Source organism: Cyrtonyx montezumae, unplaced genomic scaffold (assembly GCF_038088225.1).
Source record: "Cyrtonyx montezumae isolate F1298 unplaced genomic scaffold, pur_monq_1.0 scaffold_4, whole genome shotgun sequence".
Taxonomy (NCBI): domain Eukaryota; kingdom Metazoa; phylum Chordata; class Aves; order Galliformes; family Odontophoridae; genus Cyrtonyx; species Cyrtonyx montezumae.
The window spans coordinates 50,557-68,991 of NW_027072045.1; the positions used below are offsets into that span (position 1 = coordinate 50,557).

The window sequence follows — 18,435 nt, forward strand, 5'->3', positions numbered from 1 at the left end:
CTGTTTGGAAAAACAGTATTTTCTTTTTTGAAAAACTGTGTCGCTGATTTCCCTAACACTGGTTAGCCAACAGTAATTAATCCACTTTGAGTAACCACATGATATTAATTGGACAAGCCCTAGCCTACAACATTCCGTTAAAATATTCAGTGTCTTCACCTTTCTGAACTACTCTGTTGGAAGTTTGACTGGCCTACACACCCCCTCATAAGTCTGTGTAAGATGCAGAAGTACACTCAATTGCTTAAGACCCTTTGATGAAAAAGCATTCTGAAGAGATTTTTGGGTTTCCTTATAACATTTTTAAACTGTTTACAACATTCCCTGTTAATGCTTTTAGTCCTTTTTTCACAAATCTACTTGCTTTTTTCTTCTCTTGGGATTACACTTGTTGTCTTAGTAGTTGGTTCCTTCAGTAGGCTCTGTTTGAAGACTGCAATTCTTCAGTTTTTAATTATATGTGGGGTTTTTTGTTTGTTTATTTGTTTTTGGCATTCTTCCTACTTCTGTAGTTTTAGAAGTGGGTTCTACAGTATAGCATTTAGCAGTTAACTTCAATGGTCAGGACCACATTGTACTAAGCAATGCATAAAAGGATTCAAGGCAAGAATCAAGAATAACCCAAGGGAAGCAGACAAATGAGAACTGAAATCAGTGATACTATCAGAATGTCTGTGTTCAAGGCCGTCACATGAAGTAAGGGGAAGTAAACATCATGGTTAATAAGATCTCTATAAAATTTAGTGGCAGTACTTTCCCAAGCACTGTTTTAACATGAATGACAAGATGAGCTCCCTTTCTGAACTTCAGCACGCGAGTTTATTAGAAAGGATACTTTGAAATCACTATGTCCCGGTTCCTATGATTTCCCTTTTTCAACTTACTTTAATCATCATTTAAAGCATCACAAAAAATATTTCTGGAAACCGTTTCTCTAATTCAAGTAAGTATGCAAAACCACTAAAACAAAGCCCAGATGTTACCCACTGAAGGTGAACAACCTATGGTCTCCTTCATTACTTTCTCTGATTTAGGAATTGACAACATCATCCCACTATGATATTTGTGTAATTTATATAACCGCAAAAATTTCTAGTGACAATGCTGCTTCGTCACTTCTATGCTTTCCTATACATTTCTATTCTTTTATACTACAGCCCATATTCACTGGAAGACACCATCTGTCAAGGCTTACCTATCATGCTCTTGACTACCACAAAATGACTACCAATAGCTCCACTTCTGCTCAAGCTCCATGCTAATAAACAATATTTGAGCTACCACATTTACTCCAATGTTGACATTGCAGTTTTCCAAAAATATCAACTCATTCTCAATTCCAACATATTCTTGTTAAAACAGTGGCATTTGGATTCCCATTTATGTAACTCCAGCTTAAAGACACCAAATACCTCTTAAAAGATTACTGCTTTTGGAGAAAGAGTATTGCCTCACCTTGGCAGCTTTCTTACCAATTCCTAGCACGGCTTAAACTATTTCATATATCAGATGAAGGGAAGTTCACTTCTAATTAAGCTCTATACATCCTGTAGTTCCCAAATAAAACACTCAAATATCTCCTCCTTCCGCTGCTTCTCAGTCTGAACTTGATACAGAAATCTGCTCTATTAGACACTCCAAAAAGGAGACACGAGAGGACTGGTGAACATTTTTACTTCAGTCTTTCTGTGCTTTATCAGAATCTACTTCTCTGTTTACAGGCAGCTTTCTAAAGGTCTTCTTAGGAAATGTGCACCTATAAATACTACAGTAGTCCACAACTCAGCATCATGAGAAACATTACAAAGAAAAACAGAACAGTTGGGGCTGGAAGGGGACCTCTGGTCCATTTGGTCCAATCTCCTGCTCCAGCAGAGACACCTAGAGCAGCAGGGTGCCCAGGACCACATCCTGGTGGTTTCTGAAGACCACCAAGGGCAACAGTCCACAACCTCCCTGGGCAATGTCCATCAGTGCTCCATCACAGACATAGTAAGGAAGTGCTTCCTTGCTGTGGATATCAGGGTCCGAGTGGATTGCTCTCGGGCGGGGAAGCACGTCAGGACTCAATGAGTGATCAGGCTTCAATTTATTACCCGGACAGCCCTATTCTTATGGTGTTTAGGGACGTAGAGAATAGCACATAATAATTGGCTGACAGCCTCAGAGAAAAGACAACTTTAAGCAGTCCCCAACAATTAACAGCAGCGAGAAACCATCCTGAGGGAGGTAACTCTTGATATCATCCTAATCCTAAGAAACCAGGCAGGAATGCGTCAGCAGTGAATGTGAAAGGCAGTGCTGGCAGGGCGTCCTGTTTCAAAGTGCGGTTTTCCTCTCCCACTCGCCACAGAACATCTGCTTTTACTTTTCTCAAGGTTCAAACAGTGTAGTTTCCTTTGAGCACTGTATCAGCGTGGCCAGTGCATAACACAGAGCTCAAAGGGAACACCTGCTAGCTAAACAGAATAGACTAACAAGGACAGCTTACTCTAAAAAATACCTATAGTTACAATTATCAACAGTCCTCTGAGGCCCTCTTCGCTGAAGGCAGGCTGAACAACATAATCACAGAAGTTTCCCACAGACATCTTGACAACTTGGGCTGCTAAGCTGAAGCAGTTCATGTCCACCCTGAGTTGTTTGTCACTTGGCCTAGGGACATCATGACCTCCTATCAACATCTAATACTCTTCCATGAGTATATAGTCTGTGCTGCAGTGCAAACTATGCTCGTACATATCATCATGACATCCCTGCTCCTGCAGCCATTTCCCAACACTTCCTCACGATCAGATGAAGCTTCTTGTGTTGCAGTTTGTGCCCACTGCCTCTTCCCCTGGTATTGAGCACCTCTGCAAAGAGCATGGCTGCATCCTCTTTGCACTCTTTCTTCAGGTATTTATACACATTGTGAAGATCTCCCTTGAGCCTCCTCTTTTCCAGACTGAACAGCCCCAGCTCTCCCAGCTTCTCCTCACAGGAGAGGAGCTCCAGTCCCTTGACCATCTTGGTAACCTTCCATTGGCATTTTCTCAGTATATCCAGCTCTCTCTTGTTCTGAAACCCACTACTAAAGGTACAACCTCAACAATGCCAATTAGAAAGGAAGGGTCACCTCTCTGGATCACTGCTTAATGCTGCCAGGAATATCATTACCATTCACAGCTGGAAGGGCACATTGCTGCTGACTCACGTTCACGGTGGTTTCTAACAGGACTACTAGGTCCTTTTCTGCAGAGATGCTTTCCAGCTGGGTGGTCCTTGGCATATACTGGTGCCTGGGTTTATTCCTTTCCAGGTGCAGGACTCTGCACTTGTTGATCTTCACGAGATTCCTGTTAGTCCAACTCTTTAGCCTGTCAAGGTCCATCTGGACGGCAGCATGGCCCTCAGGGGTATCAGCAACTCCCTCTATCTATGTACTATTAAAAGTCTCATAATACATCAATTTTTATCCACTCACAGCATAGAACACTGAAGGTGTCTGACCCCACACAGCACTATAATAAATCACTGACTCTCCTAACTCCTTTAATTTTGCATTCCAGAACTGAAGTTCCTCAGTCTTCACCAATATACCTTTCAGAAGCAGGGGTCATGCAGACAAAGATAAGTGGCAGAAGTACCCTACGAGATTCAAGTGATAGAGATCCCAAAAGTCTTTGGATTATCATGTAAGAAAGCAGTGAGGAATGACTTCTAATATAATTTAAAACACCAATTTTATATTGTTCCAAATGTAACATTTACAAACACATTAAATGTATTTTACGAGTTGCTCATTTCAATTCACGTAGGTCTCAAACAGCCAGCCACTGGAGGGTAATCACAGAACAGCTAAGGCTGGAAAGTATCTCTGGAGATCATGTGCTCCAGGCCCCTGCTCAAAGCAGTCAACTAGAGTATGCTGCTCAGGATGTTGTCCAGTCAGGTTTGGAACACCTCCAAGCACAGAATCCACAGGCTCTCTCAGCAACCTGTTCCACTTCACCACAGAAGTTCTTATCATTAATTGGATTTATTGGATTTCAGACAGGGCCCATTGACTCTTGTCTGTTCCCTGGATACCACTAAGAAAAGTTGGACTTCGCCTTTTCTACACCTTCCCCTTGGGTATTTATACATACCAACAAGATATCCCAAGACTTCTCTTAATTCATTGTAAATAGTTGTAGCTCTCTCCGCCTCTCCACAGATATGATTAAAGAACTGGAATACTCCGGGCTCTCTAGTGGATTCAATGTACTATGTCAGGTCTACCTCCTACTGAGGCACTCACAACTGTATACAAACCTCCAGATACAGTCTCACTAGTTCTGCATAGGGAAGAATGATCCCCTCCCTTGACCTGCTGGTTACATTCTTCCTAATGCAACTCCAGGTGCTGTTGGCCTGAAGGGCATAATACTGTCCCACCTTTTCTCAGACCGAGCAATCCCAGGTCCCTTAGCCACTTCCTCCTATGTCTTTTTTTCTAGACTCTCCACCAGCTTTGTTGCTGTACTCTGAACTACTCCCAGCAGTACAGTATCCTTCTTGCAGTGAAGGACTCAACTGAGAATGCAGCACTCCAGGTGCGACCTCACCAGTGGCAAGTACTGCTTGACAATTACTGCCCTAGTCCTGCTGGCCATGCTACTTCTGAGAGAAGACAGCATGCTATTAGCCCTCTTCGCACACAGGCCACATGGGCACACTACTGGGTCAGCGTCAGCTCACTGCTAGCAAGCACCCCTACGACCTTCTCTTTATGCACAACTTTCCAGCCACTCTTCCACAAGCCTATAACACTGCGTGGAGTTGTTATGATGCAAGAGCAGTACCGGCCACTTAGCCTTGTTCCATGCCATACAATGGAACACAGCCCATCCACCTAGTCTATACAGATCCCCCTGCAGAGCCTTCCAATCCTTAGCACGTGAACACTTCCACCCACCTTGGTGTGATCTGCAAACTTCCTGAGGGTGCACTCAATCCTCTCATCAAAACTGCTCATCAAAGCATGGAAAAAAATACGTGTCCCAGTACTGAGTCTTGGGCAACACTGCTTGTGACTGGCCAACAACTGGACTTATCTCTACTTACAACTGCTGTCTGGACATGGCCATCCAGCCACCACTACTGGTGAATGGAGTTACTCCTCCCTAGCTAAAGGGATTTCCTTTCCCTGAATTTCAAAAGGTTCCTGTCTGCTCCTAACTATAGCCTGTCAAGGTTCCTCTGAATGGCAATAAAATTATCTGGTCTATCAGCCATTTGTTCCAGTCTTGTGCTATCTACTTCCCTTTTCACATTTTCCCTTTCCTCTCAATGAAAAAATGTTCCAAAAATGTTCCAAACCTTGGCTTCCATGCCTCCCATTCCCACTCGAGACTTTGTTCCAAATGTCACAGACTGTTGGTCTCCTGGGTAGAATATGTCAATAAGCTTTGCATCATCAGATCCCGGAGGGCTGTCGAAGAGTCCTGAAGTAAATATTAAGAAAAAAAAAAAAAAAGAAAAAGAAAAAACCACCTTGAAATACTTCCTTGAGGCTGAAAAGCTGTATTCTGCTTAAAAGCATTAAAAACCTTCCCTGAACCCTCCATTTTGTACTTACAAACGTAAGCACGCAGTTAAACAGGACAGTCTGGCTTTAAAAGACAGGAACTGAAGAGACCAGAAAAACCTGAGCATAAGTTGGTTTGACTATTTTAGCAAATTTGAATAGTTCAATTGGAAAGGACCTACAAAGATCAGAGTGCAACTGCAACAAAGATCAATTCAGGACCAACCAAAAGTTTAAGCCTATAGAGGCCATTTTCCTTAGATGATATCATTACAGAGGCATCAACCATCTCTCAAGGAATCTTCTCCCCATGCTCAAACATTGTCACAGTAAAAAAAATTTTTCCAGCTATCAAGACTGAACCCAGCATGGTACAGGTCTGTGTCATTTTCACATGTTCTACCATTGGTAAACCAGGAGGAGAGACTGGTACTTCCTTCTCTATATCCTGTACTCAGGGGTCTGTAGACTGCAATGAGGTCACCTATTCACCTCTTTTTCTCCAAACCAGGCAAATGAAGCATCCTCAGCCTCTCTTTATATGCCTTACAGTCCTTTTACCAGATGTGCTGTCCTCCTCTGGGGGCTTTCAAGTAAGCAAGCAATGGCTCCTTATGGCTCTATGTAGTAACTCACATTTGTTCTTCAGTGTCCCTCAAGTTGCTGCATTTCTGCTGTTAGAGATCAGATACTAGATTTAACTCAGCAGTGGCTGTTGTAAGTCATCACTTGTGCACCAGAGAGGGAAGACTGCAGTTCCACTGATCTATCACCTTCTCAAACCTTCTTCTTTTTGGGCCCCTCACTACAAGAAGGACATTGAGGCCCTGGAGCGTGTTCAGAGAAGGGCAACAAAACTGGTGAGGGGCCTGGAGCACAAGTCTTATGAGGAGCGGCTGAGGGAGCTGGGATTGTTTAGTCTGGAGAAAAGGAGGCTCAGAGGAGACCTTATTGCACTCTACCACTTCCTGAAGGGGGGTTGTGGTGAGGAGGGGGTGGGCCTCTTCTCCCTGATAAATAATGGCAGGACGAGGGGGAATGGCCAGAAGTTGCGCCGGGGAAGATTTAGATTAGACCTGAGGAAACATTTTTTTTCTGAAAGAGTGGTCAGGCACTGGAATGGCCTGCCTAGGGAGGTGGTTGAGGCACCATCCCTAGCGCTGTTCAAGAAGCGTTTAGATGAGGTGCTAAAGGATTTGATTTAGTAGTTGGGTAGGGATAGTGACAGGAGGATGGTTGGACTAGATGATCTTGTAGGTCCTTTCCAACCTTATGAACTTATGAACCTCCCAGATGCTTCTCTGTCTCTCCAGTTCTCCACGAAGCTCAGTTACCAAGCAGAGCAGTTCATTTAGCTAGGCACACCTCCCACAGGTATGTATGCTCTCACTTTTCATTGGAAAGAGTAGCCCCAGGCACACCCTTCAGACTAAACACTGAATAGTTCTAGGAACTGACTGGAGCTCCATCTGGACAGCTGCACTAGTCCTACTGAGTGCCAGAAGAACAGGAGCAGAGGGCATGGTTTTCTGTTAAGTGGTCATTTTTGACAGACTTAAACAACAATGTAAAGAAATTGTTCCCACACCTTCTACATCTGAAAGAACAATAAGGAGATCAGTCTTCATTTCAACAGCCAGACGCGCTGCCAGACTGTCATTATCCTTCACGCTAATCACCTGCAATGAATGGACAAAAAACAAGAATACTGAACACTGGAAAGAGCTAGGAAATATTTGGCTACAACATACAAATGTAAGCTACCTCAGCACTACCAAGTCCTTCTTAGCTGCTTTGTTCACACCCAGTGAAAACTCTTGTTGATTTTTGGCATGAAAGTAAGTAGCCTTCTGGAAAGCAGTAAAGCAGCATCAAAACGACAGGCAGTTAGATCATTACCCACATTCTCCACACTGACACCCAGTGAAAGGACAAGAAGTACTAACTGATGATGCTTTAAGCACAGGTGTTCAACCATATGATTAGCAGAAGTCAATTCCAGCCTCAACTATTCTGTGCAAACCAAACCAGGCATGCTCACTTTTAGCACAGCAGATACCGTTTGCCCTGCTTCCATCCCAGTTTTATCACATCAGAAACAGACAGGTCACCACAGTTCTCCACAACCTTTGTCTGCATTACTAATTTTGTATGTTTCTCTGCTTCAGGCTCCAGATAGTTGTGATTACAGTGTTAGTAAACTATACATCAGTGCTCCCCCATTTACAAAAGAGACCACCCCCTGCAATACTTTACCCACATTTACCCCCTGTAGATCACTGTTTGGTTCTGGAGGTGGAACAACAGCATCATTAGTGTTAATTATAGGGACAATATTCATTCTTAACAGTTCATGTAGCGTTCCATTTAAGTTCCGACGCTTCTGTTCATCATGGAAATCCAGATTGGTGACTAAAATCTAAAAGGATGAAAAAGACTTAATATATACTTAGCCCATTACTTTTTCTAACAAAAACATAAAGTGTGCAAGGGCTGCTCTGAAAGTAATGCCTCTTATTTTATTCTGTCGGCCCACAAAGTCAGACGGAGATGTTGCTGGGTGGGTAGTAGAGGTCAAACTCTCCCATTGATATCCCACTTCATTTTGTTCCCGTGCCACAGATGGTAGCAGAAGGGCAGTCTGACAAAATGGCATCCAACACAAAGTGTATATGAAACAAAGATGTGGAACTGAATTCCTGCATGCAGAAAAAATGGCATCTACCGACATTCACTGACACTTACTTAACATTTATGGAGACCAACGAGTGGATGTTAGCACAGTGAGGCAGTGGGTACTGTGTTTCAGCAGCGGTGACACTCACGTGAAAGACAAGCCAGATGTGAATTTCCATTGCATGGAAACAAATACGATGCATTATTCTTGTTCATCATAATAGATCAATTAAGCCCTCTGGGTCACCAAAAAAATTACATAAGGCCACATTTAAAGGATAAAGAATGAGAAATATTCTGCCCTCTAGACTTTTACTAACTTCACAGACTTCCTTTGGATGCTGATAATTTTTATGTCCTTCTTAAACTGTGGTGCCCAAAATTGCACACAGCATTCAAGATGAGGTCACAGCAGAGCAGAGGATTTGCAGGACAATTTCTTCCCCTGACCAGCTAGCAATGTTATGCTTGATGCACTCCAGGGTATGCTTGATCCTTCTGGCTACCAGGGCACACTGCTGACTAGTTCAGCTTGTTGCCAACCAGAACCTCCCCAGTTCTTTTCTGCAGGGCTGCTCTCCAGCCTCTCGTCCCCAAGTTTGCATATAAATCCAGGGTTGTCCTGTCAATCAAGTAGGTAACCTTGTCACAAAAGGAAACTACATTAGATAAACAACTTTTGCCTCAGGAACTCATATTGACTATGACTGACGACTGCCAAGAACAATTCCATCACTGAGTGAAGTACCAAGTAAGCCTAGGAGAGAATGCATCCCTTACTTGAGCTGCACAGATGCTGTACTGTGTAAACATGGCTTCATACAGGGCCATCAGTCCACTCTGGCCAGCTGCTGCACAGGCTCGGGCCTCTAAGACTGGAATAGCCTACAAAAATAAAGAACGGTTGTCAGGCAGTGACTTAAGTAGGTTCTAACCAACATTCAAAAAGAAGTGGGGCTGTTGCCAATCACTCACCATATCTTTCAGCTGACTTTGGCCTGAATGAAGTGCTTGCCTCACACTCTGAGAAAGCAAGATCTCATGACGCAATCGCTGTTTTCCAAAAGCCACAGCACCGCTGGTGACGATCATCATCTCTCGGCCCTGATTCTGCAGCATTGACACCTGTAAAGCACAAAGATCAAGAACTGGGATGCAGAGTAAGATCACTGCTAGCATGACAGTTCTGAGCACTACAGATATCTTACACTCACTAATTCTTGCTGACACAAGCATTCTGCTTATCAACATACAAAGCAAGACGACTACCCTCTAAGATACTCCTGTACACTCTCCTGACTGCTTAGGAGCTATGCAAAAGACTGCATGCAATCCATAGCTTCATAGCTTCTGCTACTGTGTTGTTGTTTTTTTTCTTCTCTCCACAATACCAGTTTTAATGACAGACTCATGACTGAATCCTCACAATGCAAGCCACCTGGTAACACTACTATAATCCTTGGACCTCAAATTTCAGTGGGGGGGTGCTTGAAGAGGGAGGCGGGAAGCATCTGTATGGTCGTTCACTTGCAGGCTAGAGTCAACCCACCATGCTGAGTTGCATGGTTTATGCTACCATAGGATAGGGGAAATAAAAAGTGAGATGCCAATGCACTGCTTTAAAGGGGTATCAATGCTTTATGATTTTTTCCTACATTCTTCTCTGCCATCCAACAATGACCACATACCTGAAGTTAAAACAACCATTCCACTTCAGTCACAAAAGTACCTGCTCCACAATAGATGCCAGCCTCCCAAGGGCTAAGCCACACTCATCCCCTCTTGTCACAACAGCACTGCCCAGTTTCACTACAATCCGCTTTGCGTGCTTCAGCTCACTGCGGTGTGCAAATGATTTGCCATGTGCACGACTGAGTGGCATAGTGATAAATGGGATGTTGCTCCAACAACGGATAGATTCATTTCTTAAACTCCAGGTATGGTGAGGGAGATCTGTGGTTAAAGAAAGAAAAAAAAAAAGTGTTTCATTCAGACATCCAAGTCCCTTAAGTCACGTAACATTTCTTCCCTTTCCAAGGCTCACAATAAACACCTCTCAGTGACAGGGAATGAGAAGCCAGCTTTGAAGACGCTGAAATAAAGTGTGAGTGAATATTTTTTTTTTTAGCAGCGCTAGCCATCCCTAAGGTAAATAAAGCAATATCCAATGCATTAAAGCCTTGACTCTGGGAATAAAAAGCAACAAACTGTAAGACACTGTTAAACAGCCCATCCAACTCACAACAGAAGTACAAGTGCTAACTTTCGTAACACTCTCCTTTGCCTCGCCTTGCTAGATACAGCCAGAGAGTTTTCCTGTCTGCAGTACCGCAGAAAGATGAACTGATAGAAAAGAAACACAGCTTTCCCAAAGCCTGTAAGTCAGATGTTTTCTCATGTTGCTAAGCTGGGGGCAGCAGAAGGAAGACGATGAATCTATGAACCACAAGTCACCTGCCTACAGTACGAACAGGCACTGCAAGGACCAGAGACAGTTGCAGCATTGCTCAGAAAAGACAGAACACACACAAGGCTTGCATCTCATTTAAGACGATGAGCAAGGGAATATGCCTCAGCAAAATCTTTGTTTATTAAAAAAGCTTACAAAGGATAGTAAGGCAAACCAGCCCATTATCAGCACAGCAGATTAAGCAGAGTAGTATCTATTCAGGTACAAATGGCAAGCAACAGTGCGGACCCTTTCTAATTGACAAAGATGTTGATTCAAACACATAAAAATAAGTCCCAAATTAAATTGAGGGAATAAAGGCAGATGACAAGCACCTCCAATACACTTCAGACACAATTAATTGTGGCTCTGCAAAATCTTCTATGAAGAGGCAATGGTGGAGATGCTCTTCTCTGCAGTCAAAGTGTGCTTAAAGGCATAAGGAGAGTTATAAGCAACACTGCTTTAAAAGTATTGTTTGAAACCACATTGCCTTATCCTCTATCTAGTTCTTCATACATTATCATTCGGAATCTGCATTAAATCAGGTCAGCTTTTAGACAAGTATCAGTGCAGAAAGGAAAGGGGAGCTGATGCTATTACATAGAGAAATGGCTACTGACACTACAACTCAGGACCAAAAGTCCATCCTAGTCAAGATGGCACACATTCAACCCTAACCAAATCATACCTTAAGATGCAGATACTTCTTTAGTAGACAGTAAACTGAATCTGATGCCGCAGGCAGATCTGATCCGATTTATTTACTTTACTCAGTCTCTCTAATTTTAGCATTCTGTAATACTCCAACAGATGAATTTATAATTACTAAAATGAGTAATCTGGATGTTACTTCTGCTGATGTAAGACAGGAATTAACACAGCACTACAGTAAGGAGAAGCCTGGCATTAAACAATGTTTTACACAATAAATCTATTTTGCTTGCTTGACACGTGGCAGCTTAAATGATTGATCATAACTGAGAACTATACAAGCTCGCCACTCTTCTGTATGAAGCAGAAAAAAGAATTTGGAGATGAATTTTATTTGTTCCTCATTTTCATGAAGGAACACTTGTAAATGTATATAAACCTGTACTACGCAAGGAAGAAAAGTTTAACTGTTCTTCCAGCATCATACATTACTATGCAGTATGTGTCCATCCCACACAGCAGAAGAGAAAGTAAAAACCATCTCAGCAGGTTCTGTTTTCCCACCAAGAGCTGCAAGGCTCAGAAGCTTCCCAGAAGGCAGTTGCTCAGGGATAAGGAGGATCTAGGAATACAGCACGCTTTCAGAAAAGCAAGGAAAAGGACGAGTTTTTGACCAAACTGAGAATTTGATTTGATTTTAATTCAGAGCTAGGTTAGCAATTAGAAGTATCGCTACACTAACCCATCTCTTTTAGTTACTTTATACCACAGTGAGATGTGAAATCAGCTCTGATGTTATGCATGAAAAGCATTTCTAATGGTGCAAATCCATTAATTTGCTTCACATGAAATTAGGGAGAAACTAATTAGGCCATCTGGTCTTAACCATCTGGTCAACATTTTGGAGAAACAGGTTTCCAGGCATTCCAGTTCTTTACATGTAGTACCTTGCCAAGAGTTTCACTTCCTTACTAGAGGAGGGAAAACAAACAAGACTGAAGTATGTGGCACTGCAAGTCCTTTCAGGTAGTCTACATGTGGCTTGCTTCCCCGAAGTAAAGATGCGGCAGTTCTAAATACACAAGAGCCACACAGGATCACAACAGAAACATTGTAGGACAAAAGATAACTAAGAAAAACCCCAATCCATATTCAGAATGCAACCAGAGCTGCTCCAATACTGGAAACGGATTACTGCAATGCTAAGGAACGGTTTGCACAATGTTAACTATGACTGGTTTATTGACTTGGAAAAATGCAGTACGTTTAAAAATACAACAGATGCAGAAATCAGAGCCACAGGTCAAAGAAAAAAAAAAAGAATTTTCAAGATTTCATGATTTAATAATCCTTATAAATAACCACAGACCAACAGGAAATGAAAATCTGGCATGCACAGGTAATAAATAGTGAACATTTTATTTGACCCTCTCTTCTCTATATCAACACCTCTATTATCATATAAAGATGGAATGGCTCTCTCAAGTTGGGCTTTTGTAGCAGAATAGAGAATGACAATAAACATGTCATACTCCTAACCGCTATCTATAGGGCACCCATGTATTTATACTCATGTTTCCTGCAACTATCTTTTCACTTTTAAATAACCCACATAAATTTTAACTTCAAACCTCACAATATGTGCTGTGTTCAAGAAACCTGTAAACTGAAAACAGAGATAAGGCATCAGGTATCACTAGACCATGTTTTCCAAGAAGGTATCGGGTAGAAGCATAAGGAACTTGAAAACAGAAATGCTCTTACTAGCATTCGTTGCTTGACACCTAAGTCAGAATGAAAAATACACCTACTCAAAGACCCAGTTGAATATTACTGAGTTAAAGAAGAAAATAACAGCAAAAGTACAGCTTCAATTGCAGCTCACTCCAGAGTTTGCAAATTTTGAATGATTTTGAATGATGAGGGGATTTTCCTTTCAACATAAGAAAGAAAACATAGGCACTCCTCGACACATTCTGATTAACACTATTAGAAATGTGTGCTTTCTCTCATACATACAGAGGCGGGAAATGGCTGCGACGGTATGTGGCGATAACACAAAGCACCATCCAGGGGAACGGACGAGAGGGCTCAGAGCGGCTCGACACGACATTTTGAGATGCCTTCTGCAAATCAAGAATATCTGTAAGTTAAAAGGAAGGGTGCGGGGAAACTTGTAAATATAAGTGAATTTTCCATCTACATTTCTCTCCTCCCCCAACCCAACCAACCTGACAGAACTTTTTTTTTCCTGTACAACCTTAACGCAACTTCCCTGTACAAGAAACAGCCCATCCTCCTCACTCTCATCCCATGACTTAAAAAATCTGAAGGCTCCTCTTTCGTACCTGCTGGCAGAAGATTATTATTAAAGATGAACAAAACAGAGTTCCCCTAAAAAGCCAAAAATGTAAAAGACTCTTAGTGAATGTACCTACAATACAGAAAAGTTGTAACTTTGTCCATGGAGAAGCTTAGAGGAAAAAACTGAAAGCAGGTTGGATCATCTATACAAACCACAACAAAACATCTTCTCTTGAACCACAGACCTATTCAATATACAAGGTCTGCTCTGAAAATAATGCCTCCTGTTTCATTCTGCTGGCTCATGTAGTCAGAGGTGGGCAGTAGTAGGGGCTGAACCTTCTCACCAATATCTAATTTATTCTTTTTCTGTGCAGCAGATGGGCATTCTGAAATAAACAGTGTCTGACATGGAAGCATTTATGAAACAAAGGTGCAGAACTGAATTCTTTCACGCAGAAAAAATTGCACCCACTGACATTCACTGATGTTTGCCGAATGTTTATATGGAGATCAACAAGTGGATGTTAGCACAAGGAGGCAATGGGTAATGCATTTCAGCAATGATGCCATCGTTGCTGCTGTGGTTACCTCCGCAGGTACATTTTTGTGAGCGCAGCATGCAGGCTCTTGTTCATCAATGTTGAAAATACATTGCTAATGGTGGAGACGATCCTGAAGAACTGCTTTGTAGCTGAGAATTTGCTCTAATAGATAGCGATTATGTGCTCTTTGTATCTGTTGTAATTTCCATAGAAATAAATAGGAGGCATTACTTTCAGAGTGACCTATGTAGAATTATGGAATCATAGAATAGCCAGAAGTTGGAAGGGATCCGCAAGGATCATCAAGCCCAAAACCCAGCTCTACACTGGATTATCTGAAATTCAAGCTGCAGGATATTAACCCTGATTAATATCCTGCAGCAAGGACACTAGTTTCCAAGGTACTTGGCATTAGTTTCCTTTGACTGAACTTTTAGTACTCAGAACTCTTGTAACTCTAAAGCCACTTGAGCAACTACCCAGCAAATGAGGGATACACAATTAACAATTTCCAATAACCAGTACAGTTGAAGCAATGCACGGATAGCACTACAAAGGAAAGAAAGGTGATGAATACAAATCCAATTCTCTTGGGTGGTGCTTATGCAATGAAACCTCCTTCCCCTTCAAGAAAATGTTGCTTCCTCCACTTGCTTTCAATCAGCATTTCAAAAGCTGTAGTAGGGGAGAGCCTTGAAGAAAGACAACAAGAGTCCAGAGTAACCACATCAGAACTCTTACATATAGCATGGCAAATACAATGCCTGGCAGTTCTGGCCTAAATGTATATCAACACCAAAGACTTCAGAAGTTGCTTAATTTACCATGCATCAGTATATCGCTATTATGCTTCATTACAATCCTTATGAAATTATACAACTCTACACAGAACAAATCAGGCACCAGCAGATAATGACTCTCCTATTTTAGCTGGTGGAGATGACATAGCATGGCATTTAAGCTACATCAATCTATCATGTCCCACAAGTTCTGTATTTCACCTAAAAAAAGCAGCCCTGGCAATCACAAGGATGAGGCAAAAAGGATTCAGGACAGACAACAGAGCTGAATAAGCAGTCAAAGTTTGCTTCTCATATAGAAGTTTATAGGAACTGGTAAAGAATACCAGCCAGAAATTTACTGCCTGAAGCCTCCAGATGGCCTCTGTCACTTAACAGGTGTTTCACGTGCATGCCTACAGGGAATAAGATCCCCACTGTCCAGAAGTCTCACTACTTGACTCTCCCACCTTGAAGTTCACCCTGCCATCCACTATCAGACATCATCTTCCCCACAGTGTCTCTGACTTTAAGGGATGCTCACAGTCCAATATGCTGGCAAAGGGCAGCTCCTTTATCCAGAATTTGTTCCACCCCAGCTGTCCAGAGTGGAACTACTCTTCATCTGCCTTCACAGATGGTCTCCCTTGGGCACAGAACCATGCACATTTCCTCAAGACTTATCCCAGGGCACTTCCTCACCCGTCAGGCCTTCAATTGCCACTACTGCCACGATCTTTGTCTAATATTGCATTGCCACTAGAATCTGGACTAGCAAGATCAAGGTGTGTTATTTCCTTTGTTGCTCTTACTGACCTGCTAGAGGACTGCTTCATGGGGTCACTATAGGGCTGCACATAAGTAAGAGCAACCTTGTCCTTCTGGAGGACTGACTCCTCTCTCTCTTTGCCAGAGATAACTTTGCTAAATGATTTGAGAATGAGCAGATAGTGATTTGAGAGTGATTTGAGAAGCAGCAGACAGCGTGGAGCTTTTAGATAAAACAGACAAGAAAGAAATACCATTCTTTTGAAACAACTCTGCAGGGAAAGGCCATTAGACTAAGCAAACATGAAGACAAGTTCTAAAGCAGAACATTACATCAGAAAAAGGAGGTATGTGAATGATGCTGCCAGAAACTACACAGGGTGCTCTAAATCATAGAATCACTCCGATTGGAAAGGATCCTTAAGATCATCAAGCCCAACCATCTTCTAACACTACCAAGTCCATCATTAAGCCACGTCACTAAGCACCACATCCACACAGCTCTTAAAATACCTCCAGGAATGGTGACTCCTCCATCTCCCTGGGCAAGCTGTTAGAATACCTGACCACTCCTTCTGTCAAGAAATTCTTACTGGTATTCAAACTAAACCCCCATGGCAAAACTTGAGGCTGTTTCCTCACTTCCTATCAGTTATCACTACAAACTCGTTTCAGGAAATTCTGAAGAGTGATAAAGTCTCCTTTGAGCCTTCTCTTCTCCAGACTGAACAACCTGAGTTCCCTAAAGCTACAGAACAGTTCTGACTCCCCTCACCGAATCAGGAATTTACAATTTATTTTAATCCTCACTTTCCATTCCACCACCATTTCCAGAATTTCCATACTGTAAGGGTTCTAGACTTCAGTAACAAACCAAAAACGCAAAAGATACTAGGGAAAAAAAAAAATCTGCCTTATTAAGGGCAGGAGGGAGACAACAGATAAAAATAAATGTGAAATGCATTATTAAGGTACAAGACTCTAGCATGAACTTAAAATCTCCTTAAAATTTTCTTACAAAGAAAACCTATTTCCTGCAAATTAGCTCCCAAAACAGTCTTTTAACAAAGCCATTCTGCCATCACAACTTTAAGCAAAGAAGTTATCATTATACTCTCACAGAAAGCATTGCTATTAGCTAGTTTTTATTCTACTGTTTCAAAAGAGTTGTTAAGTAGTCCACTACATTGAGATGTGTTTCAGATCGATGTCAAGAACTAAGCCAACTTCCCCACATAACCTGAAATGGAATGGAGGACTCAGTTCCTCAGACTGGTGCCTTTCATAACAATCTATGAAACTGATTATTTTTTTCCCCAAAAGAACTGATCTCCTAGAGAAAGAGCTGTACAGTACTACACTTGAGCAATAAAGAAGAGGTAAACCAAGTTCCCTGGAAACACACAATTACAACGAGGCAAGACTTTATACAACACAGAGAAAAGAAAGAAAAAAAAATGTCCCCTGTAAGGCTTTGCATTATTTAAGTAGGTTTGTTAACTTACAAACTAAAACTTCCTTAAGAAAAAAGAAAAACTTTGTAAGTTCTTAGTGTAGCCCAAAAACAAGAGTCTTCCCAAAGGGAAACCATTTAAAGAGAAATAAAGAAAAGCTTCACATAAACTGTCTTTAGATTAGCTGACCTATAACTCTGTAGAGGCTCTACAGAAGTTAATACAAAGAGAAAAACTGCATTTCAAAGCAACATGCATTATGCAATTATTTGCTATCAAGAATCCACTCCAGCAGTCTGCAACTCACAACTGCAAAAACTGTTCAAATGTTTTCAATCTTAAGTACTCGAAAGAATATCTGCACAAGTGAAGTGTATTTCAGTACTGTTCTCTTTTGTTTTATCTTGTATATAAATAGGTTAAGCTGCACGAGCAGGTTTGTACAGCAATGGCACTGGAAGCGGAACCAGAACCTCCCTGAAAAGAGCAAGGTAAGGAGCCGAGCATTTCTCACTATGAGCAAGCAGTAGAACACATTCAAGAACAGGCAGTATTTCAGTTTAGCAAAATACAACACAGCAAGCAAATCATTTGCGCAAGTTATCAGCGATATCTACATGTCATTTCTTGTCCAAATGCTTAGATCCATCTCAATTTCCATACCTGACCCCTCCCGCTGAAACTGTAACAAAGGTTTCTAAAAGCAGCAGCAAACTGCAAGCAAACCAGGAGGCAGAGGGGACAGCTTCTACCAGGGCTAAGGAGGCAGACCCAGCTGACGTGCAGCAGCCAATCCCCAACGCCCTGACAGCACAAGCCACATCAGCACTGCAAGAACAGACTAACCACTGGCTGATGTAACCTCAGCGACTTCAGCCGACTCCATCCCTCTGGACACGCACACACCTTCCCAGCCTGCAGTCCCAGCAGATGATGTAATTCTACTCCACGTTGCAGCACAAAATCCAGCATTAATGACTGTTTTCTGTCTAGTTCCCGACTAGACCAGACAGCCCTACCCACAGCACAGGCTGCTTGGCCACTTCTCACGCCAGCTTCCCCTGACCTGGATTCTCCCCATTCTCAGATGTTTGCAGTTGGGTGCAGGTAAGAGACTAAAGGGTCTTTTGTAGCCCAACTTCTGAGAGTGGATTCATCTCTTGAAGCCTTCTACCTTCTTTGTTTTCTCCACTGTGTCCCAAACCTCTCTACTAGGGCAGGAGTGCTGATGGCTTAGCTGCTCACTTGCCTTCCA

The 18,435-nt window shown here is 42.2% G+C and overlaps 1 protein-coding gene across 4 annotated transcripts in view; it reads right to left on the reverse strand.

Moving 5' to 3' along the window:
* The window catches only part of ALDH18A1 (aldehyde dehydrogenase 18 family member A1), a 40,814-nt gene that overhangs the window by 17,384 nt on the left and 4,995 nt on the right, over positions 1 to 18,435 (reverse strand). For 2 of the 4 annotated variants that reach the window (XM_065746944.1, XM_065746943.1), the window contains exons 2-8: positions 13,350 to 13,456; positions 9,957 to 10,180; positions 9,203 to 9,352; positions 9,008 to 9,112; positions 7,812 to 7,970; positions 7,140 to 7,230; positions 5,344 to 5,468 (exon numbers count right to left, since the gene is read on the reverse strand). In XM_065746944.1, coding sequence (XP_065603016.1) covers positions 5,344 to 5,468; positions 7,140 to 7,230; positions 7,812 to 7,970; positions 9,008 to 9,112; positions 9,203 to 9,352; positions 9,957 to 10,180; positions 13,350 to 13,443 — 948 coding nt within the window. In that variant the 5' untranslated portion in view covers positions 13,444 to 13,456. Of the gene's footprint in view, positions 1 to 5,343; positions 5,469 to 7,139; positions 7,231 to 7,811; positions 7,971 to 9,007; positions 9,113 to 9,202; positions 9,353 to 9,956; positions 10,181 to 13,349; positions 13,474 to 18,435 lie in introns of those variants that run through there. The other 2 variants (XM_065746945.1, XM_065746946.1) reach the window with 2 other exon arrangements.